Source organism: Pteropus vampyrus, unplaced genomic scaffold (genome assembly GCF_000151845.1).
Source record: "Pteropus vampyrus isolate Shadow unplaced genomic scaffold, Pvam_2.0 Scaffold65, whole genome shotgun sequence".
Classification (NCBI taxonomy): Eukaryota; Metazoa; Chordata; class Mammalia; order Chiroptera; family Pteropodidae; genus Pteropus; species Pteropus vampyrus.
Window position 1 is genome coordinate 2,314,966 of NW_011888846.1, and position 23,630 is coordinate 2,338,595.

Sequence of the window (23,630 nt, forward strand, 5' to 3'; positions counted from 1 at the left end):
ATGAAACCATGCTTTAATATGTTTTCTGCTTGTTTTGTTGTTGTTGTTTAAACTCATATGTGTATGTTTAAGGTTTGAAACAAATAAAAAAGCGCTGAAACTTTCTAATTATACCTCTTAGAGTTATATTAGCCTTCTCGTTTTTTACATTTTAATTCACGTTAAAAGGTAATTTTTAGCTTATACATATGTATTTATATTCTTCCCTGTACACTTTGTGGGAGACATAAGGTAGATGTTGAGACTGCTGTCAATTTTTACGTTTGTGTCCCTTTTCTAGAGAAACCAGATAGCATGACATGAGGGGACAAAAGATGATTTGCTGAGAACTAAGTCTGAGCTTAATCTCTAATCCAACCAGCCAATACACATTGATCTCCTCGGGGGGAAAAATGGCAAAGATCAAAGGGCTACTTCAGGAATAACTAGATGACTCAAAAAGCAGAGCTGCTGATTCAATAACAATTGAAACTTAGAGATGAAGTCAGTGATAGGAAGTTGGCTGCATTTCCTGAACACGAGAGCACTTCATTCTGTGTCGACCTGCCTTGCCAAGGCTAATAAAAATACTCCAGATGAACGAACTTGGTCTTTGGAATCTACCAGCTAGCGATAGGAAATCTAATTATTTGGGACTCTTTCCAAAGGAAAAAATTTCATTGGAATCTACTGTGATGTTACATTCAAGTAGCAAGTATTAGACCACTCATACGCAGCTTGAGTCATCTGTTGAACAATGGACAGATTATGGACTGCAAGAGATAAAGACTTTCAGAGGACACATCGAGCAAAATACTTTGGGCTTTACAGTATTTCCCTAACTTATATCCATTATGTTTATGGTTTATAAGGTATGGTTTAGTATCATTTCGCTCCTTAAGAAGTAGATATTATGATGGGATAGAATGTAGCATAATGGTTAAGAATGGAGTCAGACAGTCTGAATTCAAATCCTATCTCCTCCAGTTACTAACAGGATAGCTTTGTATCTTTGTTTCCTCATCTGTAACTGGGAGTTGATAATAGTTTTTACTTCAAAGGATTGTGAAAATTAAGTGAGATACTATATGTAATATGCCCAGCGTGCCTGGTACATAGTAAGTGCTCAATAAACATTAACTATCATTCACTCCATTTATAGACTATACTAAGCTTGGTATGATACAGGTTGGGGGTCTCTGAAAAACAGATTCTAAGACAAAATTCAGTGTGCAGGATATTTACTAGGGAGCGCCCTTGGTATGAACACCTGTGGGAGTAGGAAGCAAGATGGGGGAGAAGTCACACTGTGATTAATACAGGTCCTACTGCCTTGGCCAACCCCATGGGGAAGCTTGAGTGCAAATGGCCTATCCAAGTTGTACTGTGTTGGGCTAAGGAGGCTGAGGCTTTATTTCCCCTCTGTCATCGGATGTGCACCTCTCTTTTCCTCCCCTGGCGTGACCTTGGGCAAAGTGGCTCTCTGCAGCAAATGCGGTCCACGAAGTGGATGGCAGTGAAGGCTGTCCACTCACTGCATCTCCAGCAGCTGGTACAACAAATTCTTCCCTGCAGGTGGATCTAGGTGGCACATTTTCATGTTCAACACAGAGTGGACTGTGCAGCATTTGGAAAATAATATCAACAAATTGCAGATGCTTTAATAAAAGTGAGGTCTTTAAGGATAAGAGTAGGATAGTGAAGTCGAATAAGAATAAACCATGGAAATAAGAGAAAGAACTATGCATGGCTGATGGAAATCTTTTTCATTCTTTATAATCCCTCAGATATTTGGAGAGGGTGGATTCCGGTATCCAGAAGTCCTTTGTTTAATGAACACAGTGATGGGTTGGAGTTTGTAATACAGGTGTAACCCAGGAGAAAGCCCATGTATTCTACATAATAAGGGTCACCTAGGAGGGTAGAAATAGAAGCCAGCCACAGTTGATGCCACACAGAAGGAGAGAGGAGAATCATTGGTAAGAATTTAGGTAAACAAAATGGCTAATATCGTACCCTTTGATGTGCTTGGCACTTTCTAAGTGCCTTGCATATATTAACTCACTTAATCTTCACAACAACACTATAATTACCATAATTTTCCCTATTTTAGAGATGAGGAAACTGAGGCATAGAGAAATTAAGTCATTTGCCAGTGTCATTCATTGAGGAAAGTATAGAGCTGGGATTGGGACTCAGGCAGTCAGACTCCAGATTGTGAGGCCTGTGCCCTGAAACATCCTTTTCCTTCCGTCTCTGTGGAATTTCCGCTGCTTTTGAGGTAAATGAATTGCATCTCAGGAATTCAAAGTGGTGTTTTGCATCAAGGCTGAGAGAGGGCAAAAACAGGCCGTGTGGTACGCAGGAAAAGCCAACATTCAGGTTACACGTAGGTATTTTGAAAAGGATGAACTGTGAGTCAACACTGCAGGCCTTAGTCACAAAAGCATGATGCCAGTGTATGCAAATATGAGTCAACAGGTAGGACTGGATGATGACTGCCTCACTCTACTCAAACTTATTCACACCCTCGGTGTTTGCAATATCGGGTTCCACAAAACTGAGAAAGGAGGAAAAAAAGAAAAATGTTTAAAGGAGAACCACAAATGAGAATCTAGATTGGAAAAATACTCCAACCTATATAGAACCTGAATAGATTGGGGGTAAAATAACATGTTTGGGGTTCTAGAGACTACGGATGTAGTGGTTAAGAATAGATGTTTTAAAGTCGAACTGCCCGGGTTCAAATCTCTGCTTCACCACTTTCTACTTGAGCATTCTTGAGTGTCATTTTATACCTTTCTGTGCTTCAGTCTCCTATTAATTTGAGATGATAGTACCACTTCACAGGGGGATTGTGAGAATTAAATCAGTTAATACATGTAGAGCACTTGGAACAGTGCTTGAAGCATTAATAGGCACTTGATAGCTAACGAAATATAGAAAAGGGTGAGGAACAACTTAATACATATTCGAATACAAAGATCTTCATATAGCTCTTTGCCATCGTAGAAAAAGAAAAGGAAGTCCATTAAAACTCTGAGACTGAGAATAGATTTTTAAAGTTTGTCCATCAAGTAATACACGTTTCTATAGAGCAGCGGTCCCCGACATTTTTGGCACCAGGGACCGGGGCTCCTATGAGAATCTAAGGCCTGACGACCCGAGGTGGAGCGGAGGCGGTGATGCTAGCACTGGGGGCAACTGCAAATACAGATGAAGCTTCGCTCTCTCCCTGCTCACCTCCTGCTGTGCAGACCCATACCAGTCCATGGACCAGGGCTTGGGGACCCCTGCTATAGAGGGCTGTAAACATGGAATAGCTTTTCTTCTTGAATTTAGCCCAAGAATGGTGCTCTCTAAAAGTGGGAAAACCCTAAAACATCAAGTTTGAATCAGGAGGTTCATGGTCACCTACCACACCTCACTTGCCCAAGAAACGGACTGAAAAAAAAAAGCTGTGTTCACAGGTCTTTATAACAAATAGTAGCTATTGCATAGTAAAATAATACCTGAAGTTTGGATAATTGTCTCCCCTTTTCAGCATAGAAAGCACAGTAAGCAATGGGAAGAACACGTTTGTAGCAGAGCTATAGAAAGGATTTGCTTAGGTCAAATTTATCTAGAGAGACATAACCAGGACCTAGATTTTAAAACTTTCATATTGTTTCCATTGCCTTTCATTGATTTTTTTTAAAAGCCAAAATGAAGTTAATTAACCAGGATAGTATCACATTATATGTGTCTCTATGTATCTGAAGACGTATTCAGTTGTTCCTTAACCATATCTGCCTACTCTTTGGCCTGACCTCAGCAGACTGCCATCCCTACTCACGGTCCCTGTTGAAGGGGTGACCTAGGCGACCATATTTAATCACAGTTTTTGTTTTTCAGAAGTCATACATACACGGGATGGAGCCAATCAGATTCACCACGTTGATGCGTTTAAGTCACAAAGAAGTCGCTGAAGCACAGCAAACCGGAAGTAGAGGCAGAGGGGATGCCCGCTGATGTCTCCATCCAGGATGGCCCTCTCAGTTCCTGTACTTCCCTGTCGTGGAGTCTGAGATGTGTATTCTTACAACACCCACCCCGCCATTCCTTTTCTCTTTTCCTAGTTAGGCAGGGTTTTATTTACAATCAAACAGTTCCTGACTAAATATGTGACTGTCTCTACTTCAAACTTTTAAAAGTCAACATGAAGACACGCGGAGAGAAGAATTTAGTCTACCACTGTGTGCTTAGTATTTGTGAGGGAGAAGATCCATGAGCTAAATAGAAAGAAGTATTTTTAGTCATATAGCACTTTTGAAGAGTCCTCTGTGACGTATTTTCTCTGTAACATTACAATTACCAAGCCTCGTCAATTCACTTGTCAATTATCTTTCTTGTCCATCTGCCCTCTATGCTCTCTCTTATTTGGACTATAATACCCTCCTAAGGCAATATGAAAAGATGTAAGGAAACCCGCTAGCCCTTTTAAAAAAAATCACATTCGAAATCTCATGGTCTCACAGTTTCGTCTCTCAATAGTCACCTTCCCCTTGGGGACTTCTCACTTATGATCCTTGCTTTGCCAGAGAAGGGTGTTTCCTTGCACCACTGGTATTGGTCTCCTTCATCTTAAATTACTCATAGCACCACTGAATCCAGGCTGAAATAGTTACATAAAGCTTTAGAGAAACGTTTATGAAAGAGAAAAAAAAAAAAAAGCAAGTAAATCACTCAGAAAGATGCGACTTATTCTAGCTAACTAGGTAGGGCCTGCAATTTTTATTCAACCAATTATTTGAGCATTCTTTGTGATGATCACTATGAAGATATTGGTAACTCTCCTGCTCTCAAGAGGCAGATGGTAGTGGGAGTGTGCTCACTGCTCTGTCAGGGGTGATACAGGATGCATGAGAGCATAAAGACAAGGCACCTGAACCAGTACTTGGGGGTAGGGAATCAAGGGAGGTTTCAGTGAAGTTCTGCCTGAAAACAAGGCCTTAAGAACAAATAAGAATTAGCAGAGCATAAAACTAGGGGAAAGGGAGGGGCCAGGAAAGGAAGTATTCCAGAAGGTTCCAAGCATGTGCAAAAGGTAAGAGTACAATGTGTAGGTTGTAAGTGGTTTCTCCCTGTTTATGTTCAGGTGACAGGCTATGTTTTTGCTACCATCCAGAAGAGCCCGCAAGCCAGAGAGAGAGAGGTGTTCAAGGCACTTTGCTCTTTTTCCAGTAATGGTGGCTTTCTCAGTCTGGTTTCCCACACTCAGGACTCACATCTTCATTCCAGGAAGCTAATGGCAGCAGAATCCTCATAGCATATAAGATTTTGCTCTATGACCTTGATGGGAAAAATATAGCAGAATAGTCCATTGCCTGTATGCATTCAGTGAGAAATGCCTCCTCACTGCCAACATAAAGACCACTTTCCAAAGACCTAAAGATCACAGAGAAACTGGGTTTTATGTCTTTAGTCATGAACTATGCAAACTCTTTCTAAGTTATAGTTCTCCTCATAGAATGAAAATCAAGTTTACTTCCCATCTTTGAGGATTGGAGGTTTAGAAAACTTCCTTAAAGATAAAGATAATATAAGAAAGTCACTAAAAGAAGAATATCAAATTATGTTCTAGAAATTTGTTAAGACCAGTACTGTCCTGTGGTTTTTCCTGGGCCAATATTGTCACCAAAAGTCACAATGTGTTTCATTTCTAGAGACTCTAGTTCCTATTTTCAAGCTGATGACTATTAAACTTTCCTTTGCAAAAGAGTAACATGAACAGAAAACAATGTTTTAGCGATGATCTGAAACACAGATGTTCTTGAGCATACATTCTCAGTAGAGGCAAAAACTGATTCTTGGGAAGCAAAAATATCTCACTTGACTGTATAAAGCACAAAAATATATATGGTACATAAACAGATCATATAAGTGTAGTATTAACATTTTATGGGGGTAGACAATTAGAAAAAATATATCCAATAAGGCTCTCTAGGAAGGTGAGAATGAAAAATTCGAGAAACACTGCTGTAGATTCTTTTGTCAAGTTGGAAATCCCTAAATTAATTTCATCTTAGTGATAATTCAAAATCTCTGGATAAAATAGAAAATCATGGTGATCATACACCTAACCAATGTCCTTGTGAATGGCTCTCATTCTGTGGCCTTTGTTTCTCCTAGCAAAAGTCACTAAAGTTGTTTGAGTATAAATAAAAGTCTAGGATTAATAAAAATAAGTTTATGAATCATTAAGTTTACAACACAGAGTACAAACCAAGAAAGTAAATTTATTTAAATTACTAAAATAGCTTTTGAAGTCATTTACAGATCAGCTGCTACAATTACTTTTCTTGAAAGATAGGTAATGTTAATTACTTTAAAATTATTTTGGTCAGTGAAACATTTAATAAAAACATTTGTTTTTGCATATAATATATAGGTATAAAATAAGCCTTTTCAAAAACTCTTGTTTTAGAATCCTCTAAAAATCAGATAATCTGACTTCTGACAGTCAGGTACAAATCACAATATGGAGTATAAATTTATAAACACTGGTAGTCCCGGTGGGGAGAGATTAGACCACTCTCTCTCACCAGTCATGAAATCCTCAACAGGTAAGCAGTGAAATCAATGACTAGCTCTAGAATTCTAAAAAACAGTATTTTCATTTAAAGATTTGTAGATAGTTAAAAAACAAGGTGAATCTAGAATTTTAGGATTTTAAGAAAATCAAAGCAGATGATAGATGAGCAAGCTATACAGATGCAAAGTCAGAGTACAACAATGTGCAGTAGTACATTTTAACATTCTTCACATATGAAGTTCACGATCTCTTTTGGCTCGAGGCACTCTTAATAGAATTTATCACGTGCATAGTAAATCTTAATATTTGCTATTAGGGTGTCACTAAAGGTCTACAACTGCGACAAGTGGACACGCAGAAAATTAAATCCTCCTTCAATAGCCCAGCAAAGCTGGCTAGCAAATGGTTTACCGATTCTTGAAATTATATTCCTCTTTTTTCCCTCCCTTCCCCAGAAACTATATGTCTTAATTTAAAACAAAGCTTCAAGATATATCCGAAATAAACTGCTCTGAATTTATCTGCCCTTAAGTGTCACATGAACAAATATACTTAACCTCATGATATACATGCTTCAAAATCCTTGGGAGGACCAAAAATTTCTTAAAGGTTAAAAAAAAAAAAAAAAAAAAAGGACATGTGAAAAACAAATCCCAACAGAATTCATTGAGAATGGAGTCTGTTTGACTAATCTAAGTCTCAGTGGCTTAGTTTAACATTTCATCTTGAAGACATTTTTTCCCTCTTTCCTTCCCGATTCCTCGATCCCTCTCTTTTCCTTTGCCTCCTTTTCCCCATCCTCTAAAAACAAAGAAAAAAAAAATCCAAACACACAGTCAGATGACCTTTCATTACTTTTGTTCCTATAAGCAGAAGATGACTAAGGAACTCACACCTAAAGGATGTAAAAGAAAACAAAATGGGAAAACCCACAGTTGCATTTAGGGAGCTGCCTTACCAATAACAAATTCTGTAAAAAGTCTATGTTAAAAATTGGGAGGATTCATAGAAAGCATTTTCTAATCCTTCCCGCTGGTCATACCATAGCAATAATGATTTAACCCAGAATCTAAGTAGATCCTCTATGGGACTGCATGTAATTTATAGTTCTCAGATATTCTCAACACAATCTCACTTGGAACAGGGAAATATTTCTCTCAACTAACAGGTAATAGCTTGAATAAATGAATAAATGCTCCATGTTCACATAAGAACTTAACTTCCTTTAAAAAGAAACCAGTTCTTTCAAAAAGAGCTCTGAATCCTGTCTCTGGTTAAAAAGTCTGAAAAATTCTCAGAACTTGAGACATGATTTCCTCTTCTGTCACTCCTTATAAGCAGATGCCCCTCTTCAGGGCATCTTCAGGCTGTACGGGCAGGACCAGGTGGGAAATACGGCTCCAGAGCCCACTCAGTTTGTCCGGGTCCATGTGTTTGTAGGAGTTAGGTGCGTCAGAGTTGGTGAATTTGACTCGGAGGAAATCCCTCACTTTTTCTTCAATTTCCTTTAGACCTAGACTGGTTCCAAGTGTCTCCTCCTCCAACAAGACGGTCAGGACTAAGGCCACATCTTTGAAGGCTGCATTCTCATGGTCACAGTACTTATAGAAGATCAAAGTAGAGCGTGCGGGCAGTGACTCAAAGCGGTGTACCACAGCTGCATTCTGGCCATTTCTGAATCCGTTGGTCAGTTCCTGATCAACCTCTAGTTTGACGGCATCACTGTCCTGAGTAGCTTTGCCTGTCCCATCAATCCGGATGGCACGGACACTACGAAAGGATGAATAGGCATCAGCAATTTGTTCACTCAGACATTTGAGCACCTCTTCAGCATCGCGGGCAGCAGTGAGTAGCAAGATAGCAGGCTGAGGCCGAGGCTGGGAGCTATTAAGATGTTTTTCCAGGAATGTTTGGCTCCTTTTCCACAGCTTCTCATCTTGACCTTGGTACTTATTCATAAGTTGTTTCATCTGGTTCTGGAACTCTTTAACAGCAGTGGTTTCTGCCTCAGGGGTGAGAGGGTACCACCAATACCCGACAGCAAAAATAACGATCGGAACCAGTAGCCACCACCACCACTTTATCTTGACAGAAGATGCATTTTGGGGTTGTCTAGTCACGTCTGCTCAGAAAAAAAGAAATGACAGATACAAATATTTTCTTAGATTCAAGGGCGAGTGGCTTTAAAAACCAATATTAATCTTTATAAACATAAGATAAAAGAGGAAAGAATTTAAAGAAGGGAGCTGATAACTTACCTTCTTGAAGAAATAATTCATGACATGTTTTCAAGAAAATCTCACACCCATAGGTTTTAAGTTATGTGGGTAAGTATGCTATGTGTCTCTTCAATGTCAAAATGATTAAAAAAAAAAAAAAGTCTTAGAGAAAAAAGAATTATTTTAAATGTAGGAAATGTAGGCATAAGCAAGTCAGAAATAATGTAATTTATAAAGCAAAACTATTATTACTGCTAATATTAGGGAAGTAAACAATATTAAAAGACACTTTATAAAGTGCTTTTTAATTTAGAAACTCAGAGCTCACATGCCTCATTATTCGGGGTGGAATTTTTGACGTTTCTGAAGTATATAAAAGATAAAAAGATGCACTATAAATGAACATCTTGCATATATAATAGCTAGCTGTCCCTTTAATTGCACTGATGCCTATCTTTCGTGATATGCAAGTTAACACTGGTAAGACTTAGCTTGGAACTCATCCCGAATTATTACTGGCAATCATGATATCAGTTTACATTTATTTAGTGCTTTTCAGTTTATAAAGCACTTTTTTACGTATCACTCATTTAATCATTTACTATTATAGCGACAATAATACTTTTACACATTCTATTTATTCATTGTCTGCTTTGGGCTAATAATTTTACTATGAACCTTTCAGAGCACCAGTTCTCAAAGTGCGGCTGGCAGGGTACCTGAAGAGCCTTTCAAGGGCTTCACAAGATATTATCTCACTTTTCCCACCATGTTGACACTTGTGCTGATGGTGCAAAAAGCCATGGTGGGAAAACCAAATGACGCTGTAACCTGAATCACAGGACAGTGGCACCAAACTGTACTGGTACAGTCTGTGTATACTTCATGGCTATGCATTCGAGGTTATCGGTTTCACTTTAGAATGTCCTTCATAAAGCAGTTAAAATTATTTACCTTATTAAAACTCAATCTGAGTAGAAATCTTAATATTCTGTGTGAAGAAATGAGTAGCATCCATAGAGCACTTCTGATGTGTACATAGCACAGCACAATGGTTGTCTCAAGGAAAAGAACTCTGTGCAATTGAGTTGTGGGCTGAACTAGTGCTTTTTTCATGGAATTTTTACTTGAAAGAACAAGTGACAAACTATGGTTAGTCTGATTTGCATATGTGATAAGACATTTTCTTGAAAATGAACAAAGTGAGCCTGACGATATCAGCTGCCAATTATAAAATTCAAGGTTCCAAGTGAAAATTAGGATTGTGGAAATATCTGCCATTATGAGCTTGACAGCTCCCAGTAGTTAAATGACTTTTTTGTCTTAAGATTTGTGGTGATGTTAACAAATGTAATCTTTTTATATTGTATTACAAATGTGTCGACATTTGGAAGACCTATATAACTTAGTGAACCAATATTTTCTATATGACCAATTAATGATATTCCATTCAAAGTACAAGACCGATCGATGGATTTTAATGTAATAGAATACAAAAAGTTCATTAATATGGTTTCAGATTTCACATTTCAAACAACATTATTTCAATTACCACTTGTTGAGTTTTGGCAAATATTAAGAGAATATCTGCAATTATCTGAACACTATTAAAATTCTGTATATCTGTATAAGTGGAATTTCTGAAATTACTTAGACTAAAACAATATATTTTTTGAATGCAGAAGATTGAATGCTGAAGCAGATAGAGAATCTAGCTCCATTTTATTGAGCCAGACATTAAAGAGATTAGACAAAAATATGAAGCAATTTGTCACTCTTCTTACTAAAATATTTAAAAAAAAAATTCAATTTTAATTTCTAGGTAACTACGGATAGGTAAAACCCATATACATTATTATTTTTTTTCATATATATTTTTAAAAAGCTCTTTGGGGTACTTATTAATTTCACTAGTGGAAAGTGGTACCGAGACCAAAATGTTTGAGAATCACTGTTTTCTTTGTACTAATGCAGGATAATAAACAGGCTTAAAAAACTCAACTTGCCCAAGGCTATACAGAAGGTAAGTGGTCCAATCTAATTCAAATACAGGCTCGTTGATTCTAAAACCTCTGTTAATCCCACTTTGCTATGTTATGTGGGGGGCCCTTTTTTTTTTTTTGAAATCATCAAGGTTCACTTGGTTAACAGTATTAGTAGCTGTACTTAAATTTTACTTTTAGTCTCATGGACAATAAAGTGAAGGAGAAAACTCGATGTCCTTTCATATAGTTTGTTCTTAAAAAAAATTTCACTGCTATTAAAATATATACTTTTCTCTTAAAATTTCCTTAAAATAAAATATCTTCGAGTACAATACCAGCATTAAGCTATTTGGCTGCCAAATAATTTAAAACCAATTATGGATCCCCAATTTTAGAGACGCATTTAATAAAAACTGAACAGACAAACTTACGTTGGCTGGAGGCTGACGGAGACCGGTTTCTAAGCTCTAATTTCTGAAGGCGGTCATCTAATGATAGGAGCAAGAAAAGCTATCACTTTATGTCTCATAACTTATGTATTTCCAACAGAGAAAGAAAATACAAACCTTATCAAGGGAAAATAAGGCAGTGATCAACCAGAAACAGAAAAAAAGCAGAAGATCCGAGCGCCTGTTAGATTGACAGCTCCTTGAGGCACAGACCCATTTCCCTCCTAATTACTGCTGGCATGTAGTGGTCTAGCACAAAGCATTAGTTCTGTAAGAAAGCCTTGAAGTATCTGATTATTTAATGGGAGTGGTGAAACTTCTGGGACAGAAGCATAGACTGTGGTGATGATTTCACAGGTGTATACTTATCACTGAACTCATCGATTTGTAAACATTGAATACAAAAGTTGTCTACATTAAATGTATGCCAATCCTACCTTAATAAAATGTTTTTTTTTTAAAAAAAAATCTATGAGAATGGCAAGTAGAGCAACCTATAGTGAAAGAGCATGTGAAACATAATACAATTGTCTTATTTTTTTATTAAATTAAAAAAAATCCATCAAGATAATGTTTATCTTGAATATCTTACAATCCATGGTTGCAAAGAACAAATGAGATAATAGATAAAATTGCTGTTAAGTGGTCTTCTGTGATGATTTTAATGAAGAATCGCTAAATAACAGTTATTCCATAACATGTAAGAGTTATATAATCCATAGAACACAAACTTAGCAGGGTATATACTGTCGAGGCAGGGCACTGCATAAAAGATAATCTCAATCCTCTTATTAAAAATATTATTAGGGACAGTTAAAAAATTCTTTAAAAAAAGCTTTTTAGAAGATAAAGCTCTAGCTATTCAGTCTGAAGAGTATGGTAACAATCATTCTAAAAACATCAAGGGCAGAGGGCACAAATCTTTCATAATTATTACTGATTATTACATGATATATTTTAACAATAAATAAGCATTAACAATTATTCATGTGGCATATAGCTTTGGAAAACTGTATTTACAAATCTACTAAGTTCCTCAGAATAACCTGGTTATAGGCACTGCTGCCCTTACTTTACATATAAGAAAACTGAGGTTCACAAAGGTTAAGTGACTTTCCCAAGATCACTCAATTAGTCGGTAGAAGAGCTGGGACTGGAACCCGAGAGCTCTAAACTCTCCTCTTTTCTATATGCCACTTCTAGAGACAGGTTCCAAAGTATGTATGTTAGTGAGGAACAGACTCAAAAGTTCTGAACTCTCCATAAACATTCTTCCCCATTCTCGCTGTTTTATCATCCAGGAAACAGGAAAATCAAGACAGCAGTTCTATCTTTCACGAAGGTTAGGCTACAGGTGGAAATCTGACCTGGGACCTGTCTATCCAGGGAACTGGTGTTAACATGGGGTGACAATAAGGATCTAAAGTCCCAGGTTCTTGAACATGTAAATCTAAAAATAATTTTTTTTCTCACTGAAACAGGCAGAAATGTATAATTAAGGCAATGAGATATGAAATTTGGAACGCTAAGAAAAATTTTTTAAAAATGATCTCAGACTGAATAGGAATCTATAAGGCTGTTTGAAAATCACAGTAATCTACCTTCATTGAAAATATTTTCTTCCTGTTCATTGTTTTTATCTTAAAGTCCTTGTGTGGTTAAAGGTCTAAAGAATTCCATTATCTGTACCTAAATGTGCAAACTTCTGGTATCTAATTTCCATGTGACACTCAAAACCCTATATATAAATGGTAGATGGCTATCAATCAGTATACAACTATTTAAGCCATAATAAATACACTAACAAGACAAAGCAGGAATGCAAACATAAAATACAAAAAGTGAACTATCGACTTAGCAACTAAAAGATTTATTTCTACATTCCAATCAGATCTTCAATACAATTATTTTTCATTCTGTATTGCATGTGCACAGTATCTTATCAGACGAAGTAAAAATTATATAAAGATTTGTTGATAACAATGTGTCTTATACTTCACTTATCGGGAAGTAATTTATCTGCTATTAATTACCCAGGAGATATAATTAAGAACCAAGAACATAAAAAGTCTCTGAATTTTTCAAAGTATACATACTCAAACTCATTTTTACTTCCAAGAGTATCTCTCGGATGTTGAAAGTAAGTTTAAATTTTTATACCAGTTATAAACACAATCCTAATAAGCTGAATAATTAATATTTGTTTTCCTAACTATAATAGGTCAGGAAAAGCAAATTGTGAAAGAAAATGGTCTTTTAATAGCAGGTACATATGGTAGTAAGAAATGACATCCAACAATAAGGCAAGAGCAAACTGCTCTTCAGTTTTAGACAGCAGAAGAACTCACTTATGTGAGTGGTAAAATGAACTGTGACCATTATTACTTTACTGATAGAAAAACAAAGCCACAGAGGTTATTTTGTCCAACTGCAGTGAGTCATTTCATGAGCAAGAGATACATGATAGGGATTTTGACATCATCTAAATAAAAGGAAGGAGATATCTGATGACCTTGAGACTTGCTGTGTTCAGATGAGTAAAGAAGGGATAGAGGTGAAGGGTCACTGAAGGCATGGATTGCTTTTTTTATATAGTCAAGGTTTAATGTGAACACACTGCTACAGAAATTATGATAGACACTGAATTCAAAGTATGATTGTTTCGTCACATCTATTTATGGTATTTCTTAAATTCTATGACATTTAATCCATCCTAAATCTAAACATGAAATACAATTTGTGGATTTCAGCCTTTACTACTAAAATATAATGGGTGTGCAAAGCTGGTCATTTATATAAAAGTAAAGAAAGTCTACTAAAACTAACAAGACAGGTACTGTCCAAAGAGAATTTCATTATCATGTACAGATTGTACTGCCGGTGGACAGAACTGACAACTTGCTCAGTCTAGACCCATCACCCACTGGTTTTCTCACACCACTATCTACACTTTACACCTAGGCTCACCTCCTGCCAGTCCAAGCAGATGGAAATAACCAAACTAGTAATCATAGCTGACCTTTATTAATAAAATCACCAACAACCTAAATGCTTATCTGAAGAATTAAATATTTCTGTATGTTCAACAAGAAAACAGCAAATAAGCTTTAAATTATTTTAATAGCAGGTCGAAATTTACCAACTTACTTTGCATCCTAGTCCTTATTCTTGTGGTTTGTTGGACCCATTCCCGAGGGGTGGTTTGATATACCGAACCTGAAGAAAACACATACACCAAGATATCATTTCACATACTTTGAAAAGGTACACTATATTCTAGTGTTGCAAGATAAATTTATGAGAAAAGCAAAACAAAGTCGGGGAGGAAAACGACGAAAGCAATAGGTTCAAAAGTAAAAGATAATGCCAAAGGACCACGTCAGTGAGGATGAATCACTTCCCACAGCAGAATAAATATACGATCACCTAAGAAAGGAAACTATGTCTAAGTCCTTTGCTCTGGTCTACAGCTGTGACTGAGTTCAGTAACACCTGAACCTGATTTCAAGGTTATTTAAGAAGAAAAAAGTTAACCATTTGCTTTTGCGAATAAATTGCTTTCGGTAAAATTGACTTGAACACATTTCCACATCACAGAGTAACTCTCACATATACTACCAATGTGTGGTGAATTAAAAGGAAAGAGGATAAAATGACTTAAAATCCTATTAGAGTTTTTTGTTGGCAGAGTAAGACGGGTTAGAATTGTTTGACTCATAAAAGAACAACCAACCACTTAGCACAGAATGTTGCTTATCAAGAGCTGTGACATCTCGACCTGAAACAGAAAACAGAGATATAGTCATAGAATATTTGGAAATAAAAACAATGAAGATGTTGCATAGATATTTTGCTTGTTTACTGTGGACACTATAAGACAAAACAAAAACCGTTTCTTTCATCAGTCCCAAACATATATGATATATATTTATTTTACCTTTTCTAAACTTCAAAAATGTTCAGGAATTAGAGAATTGGAAGTCAGCTTTAGGATCAACAAATATCAAAATGTTTTGAATGTTTGCCAGTTATCAAGCATACTTTATTTAATTCTTACACTTTATTGTGGTAAATACTATGATTTTTCCTATTTTATAAGTAAGGAAACTGAAATTGAAAATTTGCCCAATTATATATCTAACAGTAGTAGGGCTGAACTATAAACCTGGCAGTCCATATATAATGTAATATAAGCAGACTTGTGGACATTGCAGAATAAGAGATGAAGTAAAATATGCTACCACATGTTTTGGAGCAGTATTTAAGAACAACTATAATACTTGAAACTAATTAAAATAAATAAATTTAAAAAAAGGAAAGCATCGATTAAGTATTTTTTCTGACTAAACTCAATTATTATAGATGATGCAAAAAACAAAAAACAAAAAAATAACTGTAAAATGATACAATGGGAATTAGAAAATGATTTACAATTATAACAAGGTAAATCTCAAATTTGCCCTAAGAAAGGGAGTTACTTCTACCCATTGATAATAATATTGATATAAATTTATTTTCGACTTTATTTTTTCCTGAATACAAATATAACATACGCTGGCTATAAAATAAATGCACCATTCTACAAATGCATAACTTAAAAGTTCATAAATATCATATTAAGTGCCTACTATGTCAAAACATTACATGTAGAAATACGACGGTGAATCAGATGTATATTCTTCTAGATGTGTCTTCAGTCTATACTAACAAAATACATTTTAAAAAAGTAGACACACGATTTTTTATGTTGTCTTTATTCTAAGAAGTAGTTTTTAAAAAACACCTCAGATTTAGGGTTCTATCTTATAATCAATGGTGCATGTCACAGTTTAACTGGATGGCTTTTCTTTTCCAGTGATGTATGAAATCAATGGTATCTTAGATTTGAGGGACTATCTCTTGAACATCTACTCATTAGCATACAGAATTCGTTTTCATAGAGAAATAGTATTCCACTGCATGAGTGAAGCATAATTCATGTAGGAAGATATATCTAAGAGCTTCCAAAGACCAAAGACTTAGAATAACAAAGGACAAATACATAAGATGTTTCAGACAGTAATTTTCCACAAATGATCTGTTTTTGTGTTTTAGCAACTTATTCATTGTATTATATCTTAAAGTTACAAATCTAGAATGTACTGAAAACTAAAATAAGTAAATAAATAAAGTGCAATTCTATGAATACAGTGATTGTAAAACAAATTTCCAAAGACTTCTTTCAAAATAATCTCATTTTAAAAACGGTGATGTGGAAGGAGAAAAAAAGTCCTTGAAAATTCTACACACAGGACATTTTTGGTTGATTAATAACTAACTCAAATTCTGGACGTGATTTAAAAATTTGAAAAGAAAAAACCGTATCATTTCTGCTTAACCTAAGAAATACATATTCATTGTACATAATCTGCAAAATACAGGAAAAACGTGAAAGAAAAATGTCACCATGAATTCTACCATCCTAAACGAATCACTGTTAGCTTTTTGGCCTATTCTCAATTTTTCTTTGTGTTATATTTTCTCAACATTTTATTATTAATGTTTTCAAAGCTGTAAGCAAGGCTCTCAGTCTTTTATATGCCACCACCTAGCTTACCATTAACTTTCTACTATATCTGGTGTGTCACTTATTTATTCATCCTTCCAAACTTTTACAACAGAATTGAAATTACACTGCATATAAAATTTTATATCTTTATTAGAATATGTCCAGTATAAGCAGACTCGAACTACTATATCAGTTAAACTACATTTATCAACAAATTTATATTGCAAGCAAGAATATTCGACATAATGCTGAAAGCAGTAGTTTTATTTTTTTAATTCAAATTCAAGCTTGACTACAGTGACAATTAAATCAAGAAACAAATTTAAGATGCAAGATGATGTTTTTTAAGCATTTGCCATACCTTTTTCAATATTTTACATTAAACTGCAAAAGAGGATCTTTAAAAATGAGAACAGCATTGACCATGCCCACAGATAGACTCTTAAGTGTGCAAAAACATGGCTTTACTTACTTTGTGACGACTGCCAAAATGACTCTGAATATTGACTTCCTCCACTGGTTTGGGCTAAAAGTAAAAAAGAAATATAGTATAATAGCACATATTAACTTTTTAAATGTATGTTTGGTAAGAGAAAAATGAGTAATTAAAAGAGCAAAAACATACAGATAAACCTCAAGGAATTCAATACTTGGATGCATAATTTTGAAAAAAGTTCTAGCGTCAGGTTGTAGCTAAAAAATTTATTATCTTTCTACTGACTGCTTTCTAAAGAAAAAAAGAAAAGATCGAGAACATGACATGAAGGGAAAATTTTGAAAGTTTGTAACACTGTATCTTCTTGAAATTATTAAAATCAATTTTTGCCTTAAGTTTCTCTTGTAAGCAGTCAACACATTATGTATTTTAGCCTACTCTTCTTAAAAACTTTTTCATGTAAAAGTGGAATTTATAGTCTATGGCCATGCTACCCTGAACAAGCCCAATCCCATCTGATCTCTGAAGCTAAACAGGGTCAGGCCTGGTTAGTACTTGGATGGCAGACCACCTAGGAAGACCAGGTGCTGTAGGTGTAAAAAATAAAAAAATAAGGATTGTAAGCTGACAAGGTCCTTGCAATCTGTGAGGTCAATCAAGGGTTGCCTCGCCTAAAAAAAATATATGTAGAATTTATAAATAAATCTGTTTAAAAGTAATCAGATTGCTATTTTGGAAACAGAAGCATTTGACACATCCATGTAAGATGGCTAAATATTTTTGATAATGTATTCCTATTACTAAAAAATTTTAGCATCAATCTCCAAAACCTATTTCTAACATTACATATATATGCATTACTGAAATATGAATGTGTTATGTATATTATAAAACAACAAAAAAAGATATTTTAAATGAATGAAATTTTAAAAATATACATGAAATTAGTATTTTCTTCCTGCAGTGGATCTTCTTGTACCTCTTTGGTGATAACTGGTCTCAAAGATAGCTAGGAAGATCAATATTCTTCTTAATACACCTCATGTCTTTGTTCTTTACCTAGACTTTTCTTCTGCATGCAAATATGTGTGCTTCGATGAGAATTTATTAGAATTCTAAAGGGATCACAGAGCGTGGGGTTTATGTAGTTTTAAAAAGCTATCTGCTGGTAGCAATGGCATCAAACCATTGGCTATATGAATTGCTTAGAGCTTTATGTATATATATGAAAACTAATTTTTAGAGCTTTATGTATATATATGAAAACTAATAACAGCTCTTAATTTGAGTGTTTACTATATGCCGTGTACTTTCTAAGTGCTTTGCACATATGTATTAATTCAACCTCACAACAACCCAGATGAGGAAACTGAGGAATGTAAAAGTTCAGCAACTGCCTGAGGGCACAAACCCAGAAGTGGAGGAGTGAAACTCAGGGTTCTGGCTCCAGAGCCCAGGTTCTGAATCATTATGCTAGAGTGTTGCATATCTCCTGTGGGATTTCTGTATTAAGAAAGAAAGGGGAAAAGTGAGGAAGGGTGGGAAATATATAGATTATCAAATGCCCAGAAACCAGCTTATGAGCTTATTTTTAAAGCTGAATGATTAAGTAAAACTTAGAAACTATAGAAATTCTCAAAAGATGGTGAGGGGAAAGTGGAAACTTACTCTTCCACAGGACTGAAATATAAAATTACTCAGTATTTACAGAGTTTATAAATTCGATCAGCACCCTCAAGGCACAAATTCACATTTTTTCCCTCTCCTCTTCAGTCAATTTTTTTCCTTGAATAAACTTAGACGCGAACTTACATGAACTATCAAGAACTATTATTAATGCTAACTTGGTGTGAAATTGAACAATCCAGAAATGAAAGTAGTTTCCTAAGTTTGTTAAAATTTCCTAAAAGCTACCACTCCTGATGGTATAGTATTAATGTCAATGTGATCACTTTCCCTATAATTTTTTAAAAAATTACAAATGACTCTTCTTGTGAGCACCAAAAAAATCATATTCCATAAATATCAAAGCAGGCTAAAAAGTGACTTATTTGTTTACATATTATATAACATTACTAATCAGATGTACTCATCACGGACTCAGCAATTTTAATAAATTAAAAAGTATGAAACTTAAAAAAAAGTTTTTAAAGTATTTTTTTTAAAAAAGCGAATTCACAAAATACCTTTATATTTTCACTAAAAATACAGCTCCTAAGGTAAGAGTCATATGTATACAAAGTGATGTTACCTTCAGACTCAACAGAAGCCCCGGGTCCGACCTTAACAGAAGTAACAGAAGTGACATCAGAACTAACATCGGAGTTGTCTTCATCTTCTTCAGTGTCCCCTAAAAAGAAGTAAAGGTTACACCAGCACAATCTTTATTCTGGTGCTCTAAAAGGCTGGATTAAACAGCAAAAACAAACAATTCGACATTAAGATGAAGCCTCTTAATTATCTGATATAGAATTGCTCTTTATTTTGTTTACTATTCTGAGTCAGAAAGTTTTAACCTAAAATTGAGCTCATTTGTGTTCTCTAAGGTGTATAATTATATTCCAAACATATATTCAGAGTAGTATCTGTAAGATTATATATTCTAAGGCTTTAATATAGAGTAAAAAAAAAAAGGAGCATTAAATAGTGGAAAAATTTTACCTTATGGGGGGAAACTACATATAATTAGTGTGTAAATGCAGACAAGACTGGTATATGCACATATGCTTGTCTGTTTGTGTGTGTTGGGAGTGTACACAAACATTTCAGTATGCAGATGACTAATGTCAGGTTATGGTATGCTTAAAAATGGGCTAAATTGTACTATATTATTCAAATATGGAGTAGTTATGAGAATCTGGAAAACTGTTTGTTTTAATACCATAATCAAAGGCTAGCACATCTCAGAAACTAAAAATATTAGCTTCACTTAAAATTATTAACTCAGACAAAAGATGCTTAAAATGCACATACAGGCTATCAACACTTATTCTATACTATTTACCTGCCCATTTAACAGTTCAGATAAGCATGAATTTTTTTTTTCTGAAGAAAAAGACACATTAGGTCTGTACTGCATACATAAATTCTTTATAAGTTGTGAACTTTGAAAAAAAAGAAAAAAGAAAAAGACACGTTTTCTGCTCTCACTCTTAAGAACCTATCAAAAGTGCTTCTAACAGGAACAAAAAAGATTCAGAATATACAGCATGACATTTAGAAGAAAATACCTTCTTCAGAGAAATTGACCTTCTGTTGGACACTGGTGGTTTCTAGAAGAGAAAAGCATACGTGTTGTATACAACATCAAAAGTTAAAGTTTAGGAATAAGAGCATCTAAGTTAAAAAAAGTGAGCATAAAGACACACCAACTCAACTTTTTTCCCCCGCTAAATTATGAGAGAGTCTATTATTTCCCTCTAGGTTATTTCAGGAATAAGTCTGATACAAATTGGAATCAGAAGAAAAGTTTATTTTTCCTTCATCCATGGGTTTGTATTCTAAAATGCAACCTGTGTTCACAGACTTTAAATACCATGTTGATATATATTCCAGTCCCTATAGGTGCTAATTTTCAACAAGATCTTCAAGTCTTTATCTGATTCCCAAAATGTCAGAAGGGAAAACACTAGTATGTTAAGGTTCAAAGATTAACTAAGGGACTTGTCAAAAGGTGCCAGGACTAACAAGTGATCAAAAAAGGACGTGAACACAGGCTCTTCCGATTTCCAGTCTACGGCCCTTTTACGCTCCATCAGTTTTGTTCATAACAGCGCATCGTAAGCACTCAATAATTTTTTTAAAATTAAGACTATTTTTTCAGAGCAGTTTAAGGTTCACAGCAAAATTAAGTGGAAAGGAGATTACTCATTTGCTCCCTGCCCCCACACATGCAGTCTCCCCATTATCAACATCCCCACCAGAGTGGTACATCTGTTACATCACATCACCCAAAGACTGGAATTTACATTACGGTTCACTCTTGGTGTTATGAGAGTTTAGACCAACGTATAATGACAAGTATCCATCGTTACAGTATCAAACAGACTACTTTCACTGCCCTGAAAAATCCTCTGTGCTCCACCTATTCATCCTTCCCACACTCTCTAAAACCCTTGGCAACCACTGATCTTTTGGCCTTTTCCAGGATGTCATGTAGTAAGAATCATACAGGTGTGTATCCTTTTCAGATTGGCTTCTTTCACTTAGTAATATGCATTTAAGGTTCCTTCATGTCTTTTTCATGGCTTGGTAGCTTGTTCATTTTCAGCACTGAGTAATATTCCATTGTCTGGATGCACCATAGTTTATTTATCCATTCACCTACTAAAAGACATCTTGGTTGCTTTCAAGTTTTGGCAATTATGTATAAAGGAAATACAAAAATGAGTGCGGGTTTTTGCATGGACATGTTTTCAACTCTCTTGAGTAAATATCGAAGAGTGATTGCTGGATAGTCTAGTATGTTTAGTTATAAGAAACTGTAAAACCATCTTCAAAGTGGTTATATCACTTTACATTCCCACCAGCAATGAATGAGAGTTCCTGTTATTCCACATTCTTGCCAGCATTTGGTGCTGTCAGCGTTCTGCACTTTGCCCACTCTAATAGGTGTATAGTGGTGGCTCACTGTTGTTTTAAATTTCGTTTCCCTGATGACATATGATGTGGAGCATCTTTTCATATGCATCTTTTCATCTGGATTTTTGCCATCTGTATATTTTCTTTGGAGAGGTGTCTGTTAAGATCTTAGGCCTGTTTTTAAATCAAATTATTTCCTTATTGTTGAGTTTTAAGAGTTCTTTGCGTATACTGGTTAATAGTGCTTTAATAGATGTCTTTTGCAGAGCAGAAGTTTTTAATTTTAATGAAGTTCAGCTTATCGATTATTTCTTTCATGGCTCATGCCTTTAGTTTATATCTTCGAAGGCATTGCAATGCCCAAGGTCACCTAGGTTTTCTCCTATGTTGTCTTCTAGTCGTTTTATAGTTTTGTGTTTACATTTAGTCTGTGATCTGTTTTGAGTTAATTTTTGTTAAGGGCATAAGATCTATGTCTAGATTAACTTTTTTGCATGAGGATATCCAGTTGTTCCAGTATGATTTGTTGAAAAGACTCTGCTCTGTTGTGTTGCCTTTGCTCCTTTGTCAAAGATCAGTTGACTATATGTGGGTCTATTTATGGGATTTCAGTTTGTTCCATTGATCGATCTGTCTATTCTTTTGCCAATACGATGCTGTCTTGATTACAGTGGCTTTATAATAAGTCTTGAGGTTGAGTCCTGTCCTCCTACTTTGTTCTTCACATTCGATACTGTGCTGGCTATTCTGGACCCTCTGTTTGTCCATATACACTTTAGAGTTAGTTAACATCCACAAAATAGCTTGCTGGGATTATGATTGGGATTGCATTACGTCTATAGATTAAGTTGGGAAGAAATGACATCTTGACAACATTGAGCCTTCCTATCAATGAACATGGGAAAACTCCCCATTTAGTAGTTCTTTGATTTCATTCATCAGAGTTTTACAGTTTTTCTTATATAGATCTTCTAGATATTTTATTAATTTATATATAAGTATTCATCTGGGAGGATGCAGATGGTAACTGTATTGTATTTTTAATTTCAAATTTCTCGTTCATTGCTGATGTATAGGAAAAATAATGGACTTGTATATTAACCTTATATCCTGCAATCATGCTATAGTTGCTTATTAGTTTACGCAGTTTTTTTGTCTATTCTCTTGGATTTTCTACATAGATGATCATATCATTTGTGAACAAAGACAGTTTTATTTCTTCCTTCCCAATCTGTATACCTCTTCTTTTACATGTCTTATCGCATTAGCTAAAATTTTCGGCACAATGTTGAAAAGGAGTGGTGAGCAAAGGCATCCTTGTCTTGTACCTGATGCTACAAAAGTTTTCAGTTTCTCACCACTGAGTATGATGTTAGCTGTAGGATTTTTTTGTAGATTGTCTTTATCAAGTTGAGAAAGTTCCTCTCTATTCCTAGTTTACTGAGTGTTTTTACAATGAATAAGCATGAATAAGAGTCTGTCAAATGTTTCTGTATTTACTGATATGACCATGTGATATATTTCTTTAGTCTGTTAATATGATGGATACATTAATTGATTTTTAAATCGTATTTTTGTACTTTTTGGGGACTCGATATTTCTGATTCTAGGATTTATGCCAGTCACTGACATATAGGAGGTGGTTAAAAAGAAATGATAGATTTTAGGATCACAGAATAAAAACTTTTAAGTTAAGAATTTTGTAATATTTCTCATACTATGATAAAAAAAAAAAGCAAATTAAGAAAAATAATTAGATTTCATAATAATTAGATGTCATGCAAGGTTTTAAATATTCCATCTGTCTTCATCTTTTTAACTGCAAAGACTGTACAGATAAATATTTAAATACAATCTGA

At 35.0% G+C, this 23,630-nt stretch overlaps 1 protein-coding gene and 1 pseudogene across 2 annotated transcripts in view; one reads left to right on the top strand and one right to left on the bottom strand.

Annotated features, from left to right (window-relative positions):
- Window positions 1–6,237: 6,237 nt before the first annotated feature.
- Window positions 6,238–23,630, bottom strand: part of TOR1AIP1 (torsin 1A interacting protein 1) — a 28,221-nt gene continuing 10,828 nt past the window's right edge. Inside the window, exons 5-11 of one of the 2 annotated variants that reach the window (XM_011361218.2) lie at window positions 20,421–20,462; window positions 19,442–19,540; window positions 17,227–17,280; window positions 14,940–14,984; window positions 14,354–14,422; window positions 11,189–11,245; window positions 6,238–8,675 (exon numbers count right to left, since the gene is read on the bottom strand). In XM_011361218.2, the coding sequence (XP_011359520.1) occupies window positions 7,885–8,675; window positions 11,189–11,245; window positions 14,354–14,422; window positions 14,940–14,984; window positions 17,227–17,280; window positions 19,442–19,540; window positions 20,421–20,462 (1,157 nt within the window). In that variant the 3' untranslated portion in view covers window positions 6,238–7,884. The remainder of the gene's footprint in view (window positions 8,676–11,188; window positions 11,246–14,353; window positions 14,423–14,939; window positions 14,985–17,226; window positions 17,281–19,441; window positions 19,541–20,420; window positions 20,463–23,630) is intronic. The other variant, XM_023531248.1, reaches the window with a different exon arrangement.
- Window positions 17,668–17,786, top strand: LOC111740563 (annotated as a pseudogene).